The sequence below is a fragment of the Molothrus ater genome, chromosome 4 (assembly GCF_012460135.2).
Source record: "Molothrus ater isolate BHLD 08-10-18 breed brown headed cowbird chromosome 4, BPBGC_Mater_1.1, whole genome shotgun sequence".
In the NCBI taxonomy this organism is placed as follows: domain Eukaryota; kingdom Metazoa; phylum Chordata; class Aves; order Passeriformes; family Icteridae; genus Molothrus; species Molothrus ater.
The window spans coordinates 60,193,521-60,212,951 of NC_050481.2; the positions used below are offsets into that span (position 1 = coordinate 60,193,521).

General features: G+C 38.0%; 1 protein-coding gene across 1 annotated transcript in view; it reads right to left on the reverse strand.

The window, feature by feature from the left end:
• Window positions 1-19,431, reverse strand: part of EVC2 (EvC ciliary complex subunit 2) — a 59,111-nt gene that overhangs the window by 16,292 nt on the left and 23,388 nt on the right. Inside the window, exons 10-13 of the mRNA XM_036382117.2 lie at window positions 11,030-11,354; window positions 8,254-8,493; window positions 6,642-6,817; window positions 380-539 (exon numbers count right to left, since the gene is read on the reverse strand). Of these exons, the coding sequence (XP_036238010.1) occupies window positions 380-539; window positions 6,642-6,817; window positions 8,254-8,493; window positions 11,030-11,354 (901 nt within the window). The remainder of the gene's footprint in view (window positions 1-379; window positions 540-6,641; window positions 6,818-8,253; window positions 8,494-11,029; window positions 11,355-19,431) is intronic.

Sequence of the window (19,431 nt, forward strand, 5' to 3'; positions counted from 1 at the left end):
CTTTTCAGCGTCCAGAGGCTCACCTAGCCCTCAACAGATTGGCTTTGTGAGCACCCAGGAGGTCTGTGATAACTCTGACTATTGCTAGATACAAAGGCTGTGATAATATGGACTGTTGCTAGGTAAGAGAGCTAAAACCTAAACAAATGCATCATCATGTGGTTTGACAGCTATGAATTACTGCATGACTAATACACAATATGGTGGTACACAGTTAAAACCAACTGGTGGTACACAGTTAAAACTAACTGGCCCTTACTTTAAACTATGCTCCTGGCAGTGCTGACCTCTGCTATAATAACTACATCTTATTTTTCAATTAATTCAATTTCTAATTCATTATAAGCCCTATGAAAATAAAAACATTGAAAATAATTACCTTTTGCAGCATTTCCCACCTTCGCTTGGTAATGAGTTTCTGGCAAAGCTTCTGCTTTTCTTGTTTTACATCATGATCAAATTTCTGTTTAACAAAATTAATTTCAGTCTCAGCTCGGTCCAGCAGGACTCCCAAATGACTTTCAGGTAGATGACCTGCTCTGTAATAACAGTGTTTGAAAGCTGTTATCCCAAATTCTTAAGAACAAAAGGATATGAGGCAATTAGCACCATAAAAAGGCTCAGCAAAATAGACACAAAGAATGATCTTTGTTTCTTCAGCAGTAATACCCAGGAGAATCAAACAAAGAAGGGGATAATCAAAGGACAATCTCAGAGATGAACACAGAATTGAGGCAGTTTGTGAAGGTGTATATAAAGAAACAAGAAGGATGGACAGACAGGAAGGATAGACAGAAAGGAGGGACAGGAATGACAGGCAAGTGCAAAACCAATTACACATCAGTTTGTAATGTAAGTGATATTCAAATTAGACATTTTAAACCTTATATATTATGTATATTTAATTTTTTCCATTTAATGGCCCTGGAATGCCATTTTATATGTCTTTTACAACTCCTTCTCCTTATTAAAGGAAATCTCTCTTTAAAGTATGTAATCAAGTAAAAAGAAAAATTCTTTTTAATAGAAAAAGCAATCATATCCACAAAATACTTATATTCAGACTTTCTGCTAATTTTACATCAGAAGACTTATAAAAAATTCAAAATAACAACACAATTAAATTATCTGAAACAGCAAATTGTCAGTCATAAGCCCACAGTGCTTTCAAGTGCAAGTTCAACACTATGGTCTACCTCCAGTTGCTACAGTATTTAATGTCAAAGAGAAAATGATCTCAACAGTGGCTGCAACAGTTAAAAAAAAATCTCCACCTCCATAACCTCAAACTGAATGTCAGGACTTACCTGCTATTACATTTACACTACAAGTTCCCCAAATCTTTCTTATTCAACAGAAGAATAAAAGAACATCTTAATTCAGTCCAGGCTGTTGGACATTTGTGAGTTATAATTTCTATTAAGCACAGTTGACTTACAAAATGTGGTGTCGAAAAGGTCAACACGAAACTTTGAAGTGAAAGCACTAATTCCTGACCTGAATTTTGAGGTTATACAGATACCTTCTAATTTACCTATCCAGTCCCCATTTTCTCAAAGATTACAGAGTCAGGACTCAGATGAATCCAAGGCTTTCAAGGTTTCATTCCACTGTGATATCTGGCCCAATTCCTAAATTCAAGTTTTATCTAAATGTGGTAAGCAAGCCCTTCTCCAGAGAGGAGAGTCTTATTTTGGTTTATTAGGATTTATTGCTACTGTGACAACCAAAATCCTCAAAATAAGTGCTAAAATAAAGCAGATTACCAAATTAGCTTATTTGCACCCACTGCACTGTAACCAGGGTGGCCAGAACTCATAATTCACACCTCCCCATCTTCTGCTCAAGCATCCACAACTATCTGAGCAAGCCATGAAACATCACTCCTATATAATGTATGTGCTGGATAGAAACTCAGATGTGCTTTATCACAGTTATGGCAACAAAACAGATCCTCCTTTTGCAGAGCTTTTTCAAAGTCTATCTATTGCATTTCTTTAATCTGCAAAGAGGATTAAAATACCTTTCAGTATTTTGAGAGTAATCCACCAAGCATCATTCTTGGCCAGGTAATTTCTGCCCTGAAACTAATCAATCTTAAAATTCAGTGTTATGTCAAAACCTCCCTAACAGCACCAAGGTTTTTTTGGTAACTCTAAGTCCTCCCCCTCCTTTTTTGACTGAACCCAAGGCAAAAGATGTGCGAATAAAAGTAATTAATTATGGTGAGAAAGTGCAGAAAGATAATAACCAAGATATTATTTTTAACACCTTCATCTTTTTTTGTACTGAGGAAATAAACCCAGGCTTGCTCCATCCAATTAAAATCCCTGTCCAGAGCACTGAAAAGAGTCTGCAATAGAAAAAGATAGATGTGCTGGAACCACACAGCAAACGAAAGTTTGAGAAAAGTCATGCAACACAGAATGATAGGAAGATGATATATAGCTACCTATTTTTAGGATTAAAAAAAAGGTCTACAGTGTTTCAGTTGGTTTATTTAGAGAACCAGTATGTCCATAGCTAAAACTGCAGGTGATGCAGTATCCCATCACAGAAGCCTATGTCTGTTTCTGTGCCAACTTCTATTAATTGGTGCTATGGTAATTCCTAAAAGGCTCAATCCTGGCAAGACACCTTCATTTCTGGTTTCATAAAAATACAATATAAAAACAATTACAGTATTAGGAATAAAAGATGTCTCAAAGGAATCCAAACAGAAATGCTACACAAAAGGAGAGGAGAAAGGTAATGAGATAGTATAGACTGTATGGTAAAACTGCCTGGTCTCAACATACTGGAAATTTAATCACTGAAGAAATGTGCAGGCACATATCTTTGAACAAAGAGACTTTTAATGGAGGAGAATACTGTGGTAATGCCAAGGATGTTTACAGGGAAATCCTCGCAAAGGCAGTGAGCACCAAGGAAGGTACAGAGGTGAAGTGTGTAGCCAACAGCAGCAGCATCACAGGTCAGTCAGAGAGACCTTGACTCCTCTGTATTGAATGAAAGTCAACAAATTAAGGAGCAAATACAGAGTGAGAGCACTGAAGTAAAAATCAGGACTTTGTATTTGATGTTACAGGGAATCAATGTTCCAGGATGCTGGACCCCAGCAAAGGAAAATTGTTTCATGAAAGCTAGAAAAGGAACAGGAGCACACTAAAGCAAAAGGGAGATCGATACAAAGCAGAAAAGCTGTACAGGCCTAAATGCACATGGAGGCTGAATCACATCACCATACAGAAACTACAGAGAGAACCTGCATGACCCTGCCCATGGTACTCCAGCTACATCAGGATTACACCTGCTGAATTGGCATCCTGCTGTTGTCCAGAACACAATTCATGTTAACAATTTAGGGCAATAAATGCCCCCCCCCCAATATAGCAGAGTGCTACAACCAGAAAAGGTTTTAAGAGATTATTAGAAAACTTCATACTGATGCATTACTGCTGACTTCCACAAATATCCAGCCAAGACATTGCTGGAAAACTACCTTCTATGGACAAGGTCCATATAAATGATGATTATTAGAGAGAATGAGACCAGCATAAAGTGCTTGCTTTAATCTTTTGACCATTTTAGAAACAATACACAAGAAATCCTTGGGGTCTTAAAAAAATTTAAGCTTTGGGAGAAACTCATTAGGTACAAATGGTTGTAAACTTCTTCATAAGTCAGAAGAACTGAATTCATTTTAAGAGACTGAAGAAAGACATTTCTCGTGAACGAGAAGATACTGGCAAAAGAATTACACAGTGTTTTACCAATATTATAATTTAAAACCATCAAGAACCTTGCACCTCTGTTGATAGCAAGAACAACCCAAGATAAACACTGCACTCAAGTATTGCCCTTTTGCCCATTAGTCTTTAAGAAAAAACATAAAGAGCCTATGTAGCCATCCCTCAAATCCATGATTACAGATTATATTTTAAATTCTCCTTTCCTGCTTTTTGGCACTGCAGTCCAGACTTCATTTTCAAAAGACACTGAGTACTAAATACTAGTCCAGACAAATGGGACACTTTATTTAAATACAACATGAAAACTCTGGCTGCTCTATTTCATTTAAAATGTTCACAGCCCTCCCTAGAACTGGCTTGGGTTTATTTTCCTTTTTATAACATTCATTTCTAGCCACACAGAATCCTTTTCACATTAATTTGAAATTGCCTTGCTATTTGATAAATTTTAAACATACTAATAAAGCTTCATTTTAAAAATACTTTTCCCATCAATATCTACCTGCTGGTTTATCACTACATCTATCTGTGGTATATCTAATCTATTTATTTTCTCTTCTCCATTTAAGTTTTGTATTTTAGAATTCCATTTATAACAGTAAGTTTAAGGCACTCTATTATAAAGCTGGACAAAATAGATTAAGACAGATCTGTATCTATATTTAGCAAGCAGATTCAATCATAAAGTGAAAAATAAAAGGATACTATCGTTACAAATTTAAAGTACTGTTTAGACCTGACTGCTCTTGCTGCTCAAATTTTAGTGCTCCAATTTGTAAACATTCCCAAAATCACTTTCTAGTTACAAACTGAAATACAAGCCTATCTTATGTAATTATGAATTTCTCACGAGTTATACTAGGCTATTCCAGTTCGCCTGCAGAAAACAAAACAGTAGCAAATAAACTGAGATACTACATTCTGGAGTTTTATAATCTCACCAGCTAAAAAAGGAATTATAAGAGTTTGGCCAACATTTGTCTGAAAGGAATTACTGCAGCAGCAGGTGTGGGAAGTTACAGGAAAACAACTAGTTCTAAGCCCAGAAAGCCAAATGGGATTGCTTCTCTCCAAATGATATCTCCAACTGTTGGCACATGCCCTTTCTCCACAGACAACCAACCAATGCATACGCTGAAAGTTTTATAGAAGAGGGCTAGAAAAATTAATTTTTCATCTTGGTAATAATACTTGCTGCTTTTGGAAGTTTGGGGGGTTTTAGAAGGTTTTTTAATACATTTAATTAATTTTTGGGGATGAGATCCATGAGGTCTTCAATTAACTAACACTATGCCTTTCCTTTCTGTTCAATAGTTGATTTGTTTGGTGACTGTTAAGTGCAATAACAGTCATTAAACAATGGGTGAAACTGATTTTTCCAGCTCAGAAAGTCCCATTTGTTCACTGCAATGGTCACACAGTGAGGTTCTCACAAAGGCTTTTCACATAACCACATCATCAGAGAAAACATCTCAGACCTTATAATACAATTCCAAAGAGAGGCATGAACTGATGGAAGGGAACTATCTGTGAAAGACATGTCTGAATTAGATTTCTTATTCCAGGACATCTTTGTCTTTAAGCCACACAGCTGCAGACCTTAGCAAAACAGTGCAAGACTACTGCAAAAAGCTCGCTTCAACCAATGAATCTGGGGACAAGACTCAGGGTGATTCAAGCTAAACTTAGAGTATGATTCCAATGAGGCAGAACACAGGACAATCAAAAAGAAAAGCAAGGAAAATATACTTAAACACCCTGATAAATTATTTTGTCAGCATCAACAGATGCAATCTTTGACACCTTTTAACAGACTTCCTGCTTTCTAATATTATATTACTTTTAAATTAAATTGCATTATGGAAGAAAAAACACACTGTAAAGATCAGTGTTCGCCGAGTTCTCTTAAACCATATTTCACACATTGTCAGTGATTCACATCAATACAGACATCTCAAATATACAAACAAAGCTGCAAGCACAGGACTAACAGCAGCAGTGCTAGGTTGTTTATCTGTACTCTGACATATTTTGCTGCCCTGGCAGGCTCCTCACTAATCTCTCCATATGCCAAACGAACATAGTTCCCTGGGTGGCAGCACAATGTCTCCCTCGGTGCTCCTCACAGCCACACAACTCTAAATAACTATGTCTCTGTGTGTCTGCTGGGTCACCAATTCTACCTCTCTACCTTGATTCCGAGTATCCCAAACAAATTAAATGTGTGTATTACAACAGTACATTTCCAGGTCTACTTCTTACTTCCCTGACATCTACCTTTTCATTTTCTGCAACAGGTGTATTCTCTGCTAGTCAAAATCCTCCAGATAAATTATTTATAAAATTCATCTATTTTCTTTAGAAAATATTCATGATTTCCAGCTCAAAAAGAGAAACTGTATGTCCAGCTCCTCAAATACATTCAATCACAAGTGATCCAAAGTTATTCTTTTGTTAAACCCAGATATTTGTGCATAAAGCATGTAGACAAATCTTCTTCACTAGTGCATGTTGCAATGGACTCTGGCATGAGTTTTCACATGACTGACAAGTACTTACACAAATAATGGATATATAAAGACACTGAGCGTCTTACATGAGTCTGGCTCCCACTGAACTCAGAATTACAACCAGGTACTACATATGTTTCCAGCAATTCATCTCTGTGCCATACAAAACGGACATAGACAACAAAACCTCACCTCAGCACCTGCTGGGATTTAACTAACAAAGGCAATCAGCTGCAAAGTATTTTCTTAGAATTAACTAAAAGATAACATTTTATGCAACTCTCCTGCTAGGTAACAGAAAAAAGACTTTTTGAAGAGTCTGTTGTCTGCGAGATAACACAGTCAAATGGCTGGCAAGGAAACCAGTTGAGTTCTTTACCTTTCTGTCTTGTTAATGAGACTCAATATCTGGGCTGCTGCGGCATTTATAAGAGCTGAGACACGAGAATCTCTTGACTGCATTTTACTTATAAGATATTCTCTGTAAGAAAACCTTTTACCCAGATGATATTTCTTGCAAGCTTGCAAAAAATCCATTAGCTCTTCAATGTCACCCTACAGGAAAGAATGTGAACATTTAGTTAGAGGTAACACTAATTTCAGCTAACACCTGTGAGTGTCAGAGCAGATTCGTTCATTAATAGGGCAAGGTTTAAAAATTTCTACAAGTGTAAAATAATAAGCTTGTATCAACTTAACTCTAGTGATCACATCAAATTATTATGGTTATTTCAACAAAACAAAATAAATAGTGTTCAGATATTTTGGCCTGATTACCTTAATACTGTGTGTACTTTCCTGAACAGTTAGTGCATGTCCTAAGTGCCCTGAGTTAACAGGTCATTTGATCAGATATTCACAGATATTCACAATTACATAGACATGCAACCTACCAGTGTTAGCAGAACTGTTCTTTACAATGTACTGTATAACTACATAAAGGGTCACATCTTCAAAGGGGTCTATAAGCTGGCTTCAAAGCCAACTATTCCATGTATGTAGAGTATAGCATAGGGGAAGCCAAGCCCACTGCACACAGGCTGGCTTAGAAGGTCCCCCTTCCAACAGTAGCAAACAGGAAGGGTTTAAATACCTACAGACAGGTCTGGGCAGAGACCAGAGTTAGGCACACAGTGCTCTATAGCAGACATTCTGTAAGCATAAATAACCAAGACAAGGTCTGCTAGTTACATGACCCATGTCTGAGCAGCCAAAACTCAGTCAAATCTTTTTTCACTTGCTCTACCTCTTTGATCTGGCTGCTTAACTATCTTTTGCACAAAGTGCTTGCTGCATCTCCCTCTGACAGTGGCCCATGTGTAGCTTCTGTATACAAGCTTGTGCATCAGGTTTTAGGAGTGGGCCTTACATGCTCTGACACCTCCTTTCCAGATGTTGCTTTTTAACTTCCCCCCTCAAACTACAGGACCACAACAATCCTAGTCTTTCTCAAGAAGCAGCCAGAAGAAAAATGCCCAGAACTTTTGTAATCCAGAGCACTAACTTTCAACACAAATGGGGTAAAAAACAACCAAACAAAAAAAGCAAACTATGAGGAAACAACTTAAGCTACTCTGTTGCAAGAGGTTTAAAATGTAGCTGAAAGCAAAACTTAAGTCCTGAACATACTCTCCATCAGCACCACTTGGTAATAGAACCTGGAGATACTCAACCTCTCTAAGTACATAATCATAGTACTTCAGACATACCACAATTTCAATAATGTACATATTTAGATTGGAGAGCACAGTACATCTTCTGAAGTATATATGAGCACTTGCTGCCTAGGGGGTTTTGAACATGTGCATATACCTCAACGTTACAGTTGTGTATATGTCTAGATGTGCATAATGAATGCATTATATTTTTTAAAATACTTTCTAGAAAAGCTCATTATGAAAGTGATAACAGTAATCCTGAAACAATTCTCATAAATTACTGCAGGTTTGTATTCTGTCTTTAGGTTAGGAATGGAGATATCATCCTATTACCTGTATTTTAGAGTAACCTTCAACTAATGTTTTAGCTGCTTCCACCTTCAGTTCTCCCTTTGAAGTGGCATTTATTATTTGTGTAAAAAAGATAGTATGTAGCTCCTTTCTTTGGGTAACAGCCAGCTCTCTATAAGCCTTTGCAAAATATTCTTCCTGCTTTATGAAAAGGAACCTCTTCAGGCAGTCCTGCTCCAGCCTGTGAAGTTTGTCCAGAAGACTTCTGTATTCTATAGCAGGCTGCAGAAAAGGAAGAAATAAATGCATCAGAAGTGATTTTTCAGAATTCAACATACTTTAAAGTATCAGTGCTACTAGTTCATATAAATTTTATAAATACTTTAGTTACTGTAATCCCAGGTTTATGTGAAGGCTAATATTGAATCAACTGTACACTTTGTATAGGTTTCACCTGTTTGGATGGCAGGGCTGTACAGCTGCCAGTTTCTAATCCAGATACTACTTCCAAGGCATAATAAAGTCCTTTTAAAATTCACAAGTCTTATATAACAAATTATATAAAATGCCATGAAATTTAACACAAAGACAATATATTAATTTTTTAGGTTTAATCAATCCTAAAATCCTATTAAAATTAAACAGACTCAGACTCACATAATGCATACCAGTTTAAATAAGCATAATTTAAAAAACAACAAATTGGAAAAAAAACCCTATTCTACTAAAAATCTTGAGAAGATTTTTATTATTGGTGACCTTCTTTAACCATCAGTTTCTACAAATTAATCCAAGAGCATTGTTTTAGATTTACATTTGCAACCATGGAGTAGAATTAAATGGCAATTACTTTAAAAGCTTCTTTTCCAGAAATATTTCCTCTTCGTTCTCCAGTAAGACTTACATATTCATTGTTTTAATCTCAGATGGCATAAAGTCATTACAGAATCAAAACATATGTGTCCCACAGAGCAAAGAATGCTTCTTATGCCAGCAGAGCTACCCAAGAGTCACAGTGTCAGTCTTGTTCTAAATTTCATACCAATTATCTTGAAGAGAACTGCCCTCTGCACTTCTCTCTCCCAAGAGACACACTGCAGGCAGCAAATAATTAATCAAAAAGGAATAGAATCTCTATGTCTTGGCTGAGAAGGGGAGGAGGTTCTTGCTCTAGTTGTTTTCCACTGCCATCCCTTGGATGTCAGTACACCTGCTGCCCAGGAGAATGGCTGTGAGCCAGCCCTCATGCTCAGAATATCCTTCTGCACCACACACTGTGGCATGCATAAAATCAGGTCCTTCTACAGACAGAAAAGTCAACAGCAACAGCAATGATGGGATATGTAAATGGATCAGGACAGGTACTGGACTGGCCTTAACTGCTTGCTTGACTCCTACTATTCAGGATTTTCAGTACAAATCAGACTGACCCAACACCAATACATTTCATACAAAGCAAAGCCACATGTCTGAGAGCATATTTACTGTGGGTTCACACTGAGTTTCAGTCAGGCCCTTCTCTCTGCAAAGGCAGGACTTATCTCAGTGAGGTCTAGGCTCCTTCTATATCCAGCTGAAGGAGAAAGTCTCCAGCAGAGTACAGTTCAACTCATCCTTAAAAAAAGTGTCCACAAGTATCTCTTCCTTCCCACCTCTTGTGTTTCTAGCACCTCTAGGGAGTAGTTCAGAACAGGCACATCCTACAGGCATGGAAAGCTCCACAGAGTCACAATTTAAAATCCACCTGAAAACAGAGACATTCTACTGGCTCACTAGCCTTGTGCCATTAATTTTCTCTATGCAACAGCCTGATAAAACAAAGTACTTCCTGAGAGCCTCAGCATACTGGAGTACATTTAATGGGTCACTCGCTGCAAAAAAACCTTATTGTGTCAAAACTTTAATCATGAATTGTCATAAAAGACCTAAATAATTATGGGTATGTGATATGCAAATACCACTTGTGATCCAGAAGCAAAGCCCCACCAGTAACAAACTGCACTATTTGTTCCCACCAAGTCACCCTCTTAACAAATATGAAACACCAACTTGGGGCATTTTGGCATTTTAAGCTTACAGAGATGAACTATTCAAAACTTACCAGAATCCTTCCAGGCCACAGGAAGTTGTTAAAAATAGTAATAAAGAGTGGGGGAAAACCAGCTTTATTGTAAACATCCAATATACTCAAAAAAAGACATGCGAGACTGGAGCATTATAAGGAATCTTCCTCTGACTTCAGTTACTTATTTATTACAAAGAGGCTATTTTCAAGCAAAGCCCACCCCTTGCTCTATAATACAGATTGTTCTGCTTGCCCTTCACTCATTTCAGCGGGAAATCAGCCCTTGGTTTTGCTTATATTCTAATTTTCTTCAAAAACAGAACATAAATATTGGAAGCTTTTTACCTAGACTGTAAGGTTTATGATGCAGGGAGTTTGTTCTGCTCTGAATGTGCAAAATACTTCACAGAGTGTCTGAAATCTCAGAAAGTGCTGCAGTAAAATACAGTAAATAAAAGTACACCACTTTGCAATAGTATAAGTGATTATAAAAAAACCCCAAAACAAAGAAGGTAATGACAACCCTTTGTCTTCAGATGTCACAGATTGTCTCAGGAAAAATAATTTTCTGGTGAATTAAACACAATTTCTTAATAATAACTACCCTGATTATGATATCCGAATTTCTGAACACATTTAATTGTAGATCTTTACTCTTCTAGGAGGATAACTAAGCTGTTCTAGTCTAAAAGAGAAAACATCTCCATAAAACTACCTATGATGCGAAGTATCTTGATTTAAAACCAGATTTACCTTTTCATTAATTTTCTTCATTAACTCCTCAGCCTCTTCATTTGCAGCTCGTGCTTTTTGGCATTGAGCCTCCATTGTCTTCCTAGTTTCCAGATTACATTCAGCTGTTAAAGCCACCATCTTCCTTTCGTACTCCTCTTGAATCTCTTCCTCCATTGCAAGAAACTGCTTTTTGAGAACTGAACTTATTTTCTTCTCCACATGAGGAAAGAGGCTGTGATTTAAGACCATGTTCTTCAACATCACAGCAATCGCCTCCTTACAGATCTGTGTTCGACTGGCCTCCAGATCCGCATCCGCCCGTGTCAGGCTGGCAACCTCCAAACTGCGCAAAGGTAATCAGGACTGTTAGAAATCCCAGATTATGGGAAATTTCTGTCAGAAAACAAGATCCTGGTATCTAGAGCATTTAATCTCTAGATTGCATCTAGAGTCACTCAACACTGGGTAATGAAACAGCAGTCACAGATGTGCAAGAATATCACAGTATATCTGAGTTTATTAATCATGACAGTAATCATTCATTAACAACAGGGTGAGTCAACTTATACTACAGCAACTTTAGGTATGTCCACACTTCTCTTTCCAATTCAGACAGAAGAAGAAAAATCTTTTCTTTACTAATACTCAAAACACTACCTTAGATAAAAGCCAATAGAAATGTCTGACACCTCCCTCCAAAAAAACCCCAACAAAATCAACTTGCTATCTCTGTTGGGAAGCAGATCAAATGGGCACCTGAATAGACTATAAAATTTACTGACTGTAAATTAGTTCTAAACTCACTGACCCATCTAGATTGATACATCACTGTTTCATATTCTTGGCTGGTGTACTCCCTTCTCTGCAAGGAAGAGGGGAGAGTTTCAATTTCATGCTAATACAAATAAAATAGCTGGTATCTGTCTCTCATGAACATTAATAGAGTTCTAGAAAAGAGATTAAAACCATATAGAAATACAAGAGCTCTTAGAAAATGCAATATGTTACATATAAATACATTCTCATTTATCTGTAGAGTTAAATTGGAATTATAATTATTCTAATTTCATATACAATGTAACTACTCTAAATTCTACACCTGAACTCAATTCCACACTGGATGCTCCTGCATGTCAAATTACATGAATACACAACACTGTATACTTCTGTTTGTGGACCACATATACACAAATTTCTTTGTGTCCTAAAAATATAGTTCAGGGGCTTAAACCCATTTTTTTTTCTTTTTGCTTACACTAAATTATTTGTCTAATTATTCTGCAGAAAAATCTCAGAATACATTTCAAATCCATAGCCAAGATCTTGGTAAGACTTGCAAGAGAGTGGAACAATACACTCAGAATCATATAAATGAAGATATGCAAATCTAGAAACACTGGTTTTTGGTCAAACTTTCCTTATGAAAGCAAATAAAGTTTAATTAAAAGTAAACAACTGACATATCATCACTGCCTCCCTGATAGCACAAGAGATGTATTCTCCCCATCCTGAAATTTGTGGGGTGGAGATGTTCTCTCACAATGACTCAAATACTTGAAGTATTTGGGAGACTGGCTTTGAAATGTAATCATCTACCACAGATGATTTCCTGTTGCAATTTCTCCACACCACAGGAACACACTGGTGATGGCTGCCCTCATCATGGCAATCTGCTGCAAGGCTGGCTGGTTGGCTGCAGCTGCTAAGCCTCCTCCATTTTACCCCCTCTTCCTTCCATACAGGAACAGAAATTCCTGCAATCGAAGTACCATGAGCCTGAAACATTTCTCACAGTAATCTGAAGATCCTGTAAGAGCTAATATTTGCTATAATATCCCCAAGGCAACACAAGCATCCAGCTTCTCTGTCCTGTCTACAGATGGACACTGCAGCTGGAGGCACATGGCTTTCTTGGGGAACAGTCATCTACACTCATGGTAAAGTACCTCAGGGCACTGATTCCTGGGCAGAGTCCTTCTTGCTCCAGGAAAGAGGGCAAGTGATGGCAGGATCAAGGTATCAAGATGTGTGTTTTCTCCTAAGTAATTTTTCTTACAGTTTCAGGACTTCTGCTGACACAGCCAGCTATTATCAAGCTGTTTTTGACAACTTGAAAAAAAAAAAAAGAGTTGTGTAAATGCACTTAAACAAAAACAAGGAATCAGAGAATGGGAGCTTTTTGCTATACTATTTCTCTAATGACTGTGAGGCAGTGGTAGGAGGCTTTCCTTCATAGATTCACAAATTCATTACTAGCCTGTAAAATCCAAGCCACCAGATTTATTTTTCTTTTTTACTTCCTACTTTAAGTTCAGCAGCTCTAATTGAAGCATATCTGTCTTCTGTGAGAAACATCCTGACTTTCAAGCATCCCCTAACAAAGAACTCAACATTTTAATCAATTGTTCCACTAGGTAATTTCTCCAAAGAATGCCTCATCCTCAGAATTTTATTAGTTACAACTTTCAACTCTCTTTGTTTGCCGGAACAACAAGTTCCTTAGTCATTATTTTTCTGTTCTTCAAGCATGCAATGATAGATGGCTGCCCCAGCACCCTCTAACCCTTTCTTACTGAGATGTGAAAGACTGAGTTCCTCACCTCTCCTTGGAAAGTAGCACTTCACAGCTCTACCACATTATTACATAGTTCAAAACACATAATTTATTCCTTATCACAAATACAGGAGTTTTTTAAAGCATGCCTCAAATAAGATTAAAGCTATTCCTCACCCATCTCCCTATTACTTTTCAACTCTTCATCAGTGATCCCAAGAATGAAAACCAAAATGAAGCACCATCAGAACATTTCCTATTCTTTCCCTCAGTCTTCCCACAGCACTTCTTCCTACTTGCTGCAAGTCATTACAGACTCAACCTGATTCCATTTCCAGCAAGATTCCCATGCTCCTTTTCACACTCAGGGAGAACTACAGTACCCCAGTAACTCCACATGATGCAAAATGCAGGAGGAGCAATGGTAAGAATCACCTGATGCTGCTGTGTCAGCAAGTGAATAATGAGGCTCCTGGGATCTCAGGTGTATTTAACCTGCAACTCACACTCTTCATTTTCCTGACAGCACATTGGTGAAGAAGGCAATGGAAGAGAAGTTTATGAACCATTCCACCAAACAAAGGGTATCAGCAGAGAGAAAAGTCATTACAATCCATAGCTCTCCCAGGTCACATCTTTGAAGACAGCACCCACACCATCACCTTTTGACAGTGGCAGCTGAAGAAAGGTTGTGGCTGTAAAAACATGAAAGCTCCCTTCCATCTGGTGTACTCTGCTTCTGGTCTGTGAGCTTCATACAGCAGCCAGCAGAAATGAGACAAGCTCATCACACAGATCAGAAACCTTGCTTCAAGCTCTTTACTCAACACAGAGAGGTTGAGGGCACCCCTAGCATGCTGCTTCATACCAACAGTCAGTAAAACAGGAATCCTGTACATATAATAAACTGAATGCTTTCATTTGGTTTCATTCAAGTCCCTCAGAAGAACAATGTTTACAATCAACCAGATTAAACATTTCACATCACATAGGGAAAAAAAATTCTAGCCAGACACTCTGTCTCCTCCAGCCAAGGTACATTTAAGAATTTGCTTTAAATGCTCTGCACTCTGCGTGCCACAGTAATTGATGTTTAAAAGGTCTTGCCTCACTTCCTGAGCATATTCAGCATCACAGAAACATGAAAGCTAATGAAGTACAGGTAGCTGATGGCAACCTATTGATGAAAAGGTTGAAAGCTTTTGTTGGACAAAGCATGCAGAGACCGGTAACACAAAAGGGTAGGGGCAGGAAAGCTGAACTGACACATAGAAAATGAAAACTTCAAACAGCAAGTGTAAAGCTTTTTCACTCACTTGAAGAGAAAGAGGTTTTAAAAATCTGTTAGAGAGATCTGGAAGGGGAGAATCCCAGACGCCAAACAGAGAGAAGCAGAAAGAGTTCCTGAGCAAGTGATCTCCTCCACAGACCTAATGAAAGAATACAGGAAAGCAGCTGAGGTCAGGAAACCAAATATAGTAAATTCAAAAAAAGACAGACCAAAACACAACACACTACAAAAAACTGAAACCTCTCATTAACGACCAAGTATTTGTGTCTTTAATTCTTATTATTCAAATTACAGGCCCACAGAGAGAATTATTGAACAGGAGAACTTAGAGCTGCTGAATGCAAGAGCCCTAAAATTAACTATTGGCTTTCAAACACATTTTTAAAACTAATTCTGAATTTATAGTTAAGAAACTACTATAATGCAACTTTCTGAAGTCTAAAAGGAAGAGAAGCATTAAACAAACTCCCCTTCGATGACATTTTCTCATCTAAAGAGAAAAGCCTGTCATTCTCAGAAGGCTCATCTCTCCTCTGCCAATGCCAGCTAATTAGTACCACACGTATTACAAAAGTATCCAGAGGAGACTGAGCCCTGTGGTAGCTGTTTCTGTAAAAGTACTGCTTCAAATACACAAGGCTTCTGAAAAGCTTCTAATAAAGTAATTTAGAGCCATTAGTGGACACTTTGTCTCCACTGTTTCCAGTTCAGCAGTGACTCAGAGCCCCAAGGCACAGCAGCCGCACCAACTCCGGATGGAGAGGAGAATGGAAAGAGGGAAGGACAAACAGACAGACAAGCACCCCAGCCCAGGGGCATCCACTGTTATAGACAGAGCAGCACATGTGCTGTACCCATGGGCACAGTGATGGTGGGATAGCTGCAGTGAGGAAAGAAATGGGAGGACAACATCGAGACATTATGATCCATGTTGCCTTGTCACACTTCAGAGGAGTGAAGATGGAGAAAGTCAGACAAGAGGAATCACAAAGAAACAGTTCCTGCAGTGCTGGCTTTAGTCACAGTAAATAAAGAAAGTAATTTGAGAGTAATGGGCATTAGAGGTCTTCAAAAGCTGTTGATGGGATGTTTCACAAATTATCCATTTATTGATGGATTAGTAATATAGTATCAGTAAGCTGGGCTGTCTTTTAGTTTTTTGTCTGTTTAGGTTGTTGTTGTGTTTTGTTGGTGGTTCTTTAAAGAATGTCAATGGGACTCCTCCGTGCAGCCCCGTACCTTCCTCCCTTCAACACCTCCCTCCTTTTTTCCTTCCTTTGCATTCCATGCTCTTCTGCTGGGCCCAGTCTCAACAGAGGCTGTAAACAGGGCTTCAGGGCTGGGATTTACACAGCTGCAGCACAACAGGGCACAAACCCCTGCAGGAGATTCAAACTGCACTAAAGGAGAAGCAGAGGCAATGGCATGAGGTCTGAACACCCACCCACAGCTACTGACTGCCCAAATCCAAATTCTTCTGGCACTGCTGTGCCAGAGTGGGATGTGTTGCATTTCCCTGGTCCCTGTCTGCTGCCAGGCTGTGTTAGCACAGGTCTGAAGGATATTCTGTCATACACCAGTAGCTGTACTGGCCTGCAGCCAGCTCTGAACTGGGGGAGTTCATCCATCAGTCCTGCGGCACTTACACAGCCAAGCATGAACTCAGCACAGCTCCTGCAGCAGCCTTACAGAGAATACAAACACCAGATCAGTAAAAAGAATTGCTAAGAAAGGTACATGAGCACTATCTAGGGATTATTTTACATGGGTGAGTCACAGGTTAAGTTTAGCTTTCCAGAAGTCAGAAAGCTGACAAGACCGAAACCAGGATTCCTGATATACAGCCAAGAAATAATAATTAAATAAAAACTGGAAAAAGATGAAAAATTGAGCTGAGAGACCAGAAGCTCTTCAGAAAACAAAGGTACATGAAAACCTGATCGAAAGTCTAAGCATTAGATCTGGCAGCAGTTTCACCTATCAAATTCCTTTAATTCTCCACACCAATATAAAGAGAGTATTTCAATTCTTACAATTATCTGTTTAGAAAACATTTTTAAAATACAGCATTTAAGAGACTGAGAACCTCTGCATTGCTTGCAGAAAATAAGAAATATGAATATGACAAACTGGTGATCTTCAGAAAATCAATTTAAAAAATACATCTACCTATAATACTGCTGCTGCAACACAGTTCAGAAAATAGTTATTTCACTCTTTTGCTCAGAAAAGATACTATACAAAAAGAGTGTGTGAAAGACTCCAATTCTGCTTCTGCTGAAGTCATTTACACATTTCACCACTGACTTCAAAAACACCAACTTCAGCCTAGATACTCACAAAGTAATAAATAAGTATTATTGCTATATGCATTATGCATTAATGCCTGAGGAGCTTCCAGCTCTGCTATGATTTCCTCAGATTCTTCTGATCTACCCATGCAGCACGAGTATTCAGATGACAGAAATAGTAGGACATATCAATCTTCATTAAAAATTATATGGAATAAAGCATTAGGAACAGCACAACTCTCAAAAGAAGACTCTTCTGGATGAGATAAATTGTTCCAGGTAGACAGCAGAAATGACCCTTATAATTCCAAACACTTTATAGTTAGCCAATACCAAGGAAAAGTGGCATTTTTAAGATGAAGAAAGATATGTATTTATCAATTTTAAATTACTTGCTTTCTTCAGCTCCCCAGTCTTACAGGCTCCTATCATATATTAAGCATTGATATCTGATAAAAAAAATATGGTTTACACACTTGTGAAGTTTCTAGCAGCATTCATAACACAGAACCACAAATGCAGGGTTTAGAGTTCATATTGTGAGCATTCACTGCATCTTACATCAACATGATTACTATTTAGTCATATTTCCGCATTGTACACATTTCACAAAAAGAGTACTGAATATGCTCTCCCTTCAAAAATTCTAAAACTTTTAATTACATTCTTTCCAAGTTATGAAAAACAGAAATTTAGCTCCTAATTTTTTTTTGTACTAACTATGCAACTATTTCTCACCATTTTCTATGTAGGAATAGTCAAGTCTAGGTGCTATGACAACATGATCATTAATTCCTCATCCCTGGCAGTGTTCAAAGCCAGGCTGGATAAGGTCTAGAGCAACCTGGTCTGGTGGGAGGTGCCCTTGCTTATGGTGGGGGGGTTGGGACTAGAGGATCTCTAAGGTCACTTCCAATCCCTTAAGATTCTATGATTCTGTAATTCTTACCTTCCATTAAAATTCAGGGTTGAAAAAAAATAGAACATTTGCTCCATAGCAAATCAAACTGGCACGTACAGCAAGAAATTTAGATTTTAAAATAAAAAGTGAACTTCTAAGATTGTGGTAAATTGCTTTTATTTTTCTATCAAGGCTTTTTGGATAAAATTTAATCCTGTTCTCTAGTACACTGGCCTCAGTGTGCTCTACCACAGGAAAAATCAGCTGCAATACACACACATTACTTACTCATTTACTAAAATAATTGGCAGTATGTATTGTGTACCAGCAAGCAGGTTCAAATTCAGGTAAAGCTTTAACAAGCTCAAGGAAGCACAGCTTACAAAATGAAGATTCAAAAGAAAAGGTGTAGTACTGAAAGTCCATTTAAAGAAACCAAATTCCCTTTAACACATCTGTATCTTTTGAGAGTATGAGAATGGTCAAGGCTCCATCACACTGGACACAAACCCAAATTTCTCAGCTTTCTTTAAATTCTCCTGCAGACATACAGAAAAAGAGACCCACATCATTTTTGAGCATGATCTTCTAGTGCGCATGTCAAATATCCAAATCATATAGCTTCCCCTCATTAGTACTCACTGCCCAGAAGCCAATAGTCAGTAATACACACAGCAAGGAACCTACTGAGAATAAAAGCCAAGCTATTTTGCTGCAATAATAAACATCAAGGAGATGAGTTATTAAGACAAAATTCACAGAATGAGTAACCAAGGAGCTTCCTTATGAAACATTAAAAGTATGTTTTGCTCTCTAGCCAATCCTCCTGACACTGCAAACTGTCTACACTCCAAAGCTGTCCCTGTCCATAAATATTGAACACATGCTCCTGATGTATCTCCCAAACAATTTGGCACTGTCATTTCTTAGAAGACAGAAGAGCTTTATGTTGCAAAGAAGAAAACAACACGTGGCTCTTACTTTTCAGAGTATTTTTCTCATTTGTATCTGAAAGACCAGAATGATTCCAACCATGAGAGTGCAATGAAAGGATGCTATCAATTATGCTGGCAAGCTTGTATGTGTGTCACACAGACAAAAATGAAACATACCTGCACCAAAACACACAGAAAGAATTACCAAGCTAGCATACAAGCAAGATGATGTTGGTTGGCTGAAAATACCTATCATCTTTCAATCATCTTTCATAGCAGGAATCACTAACTCTGGATACCTTTGTGGTCTATCTACTATCCTCACCCTGGAAAAGGAAAAGATAGCTTAGGAGGTAAAGCAGGTTAGTGAGTGTTGACTAATGGGCATCTACTTTATTCACTGCAATACTCCACCTCTTTAGAGGTAAACAAAATAGAAACTGAGGAA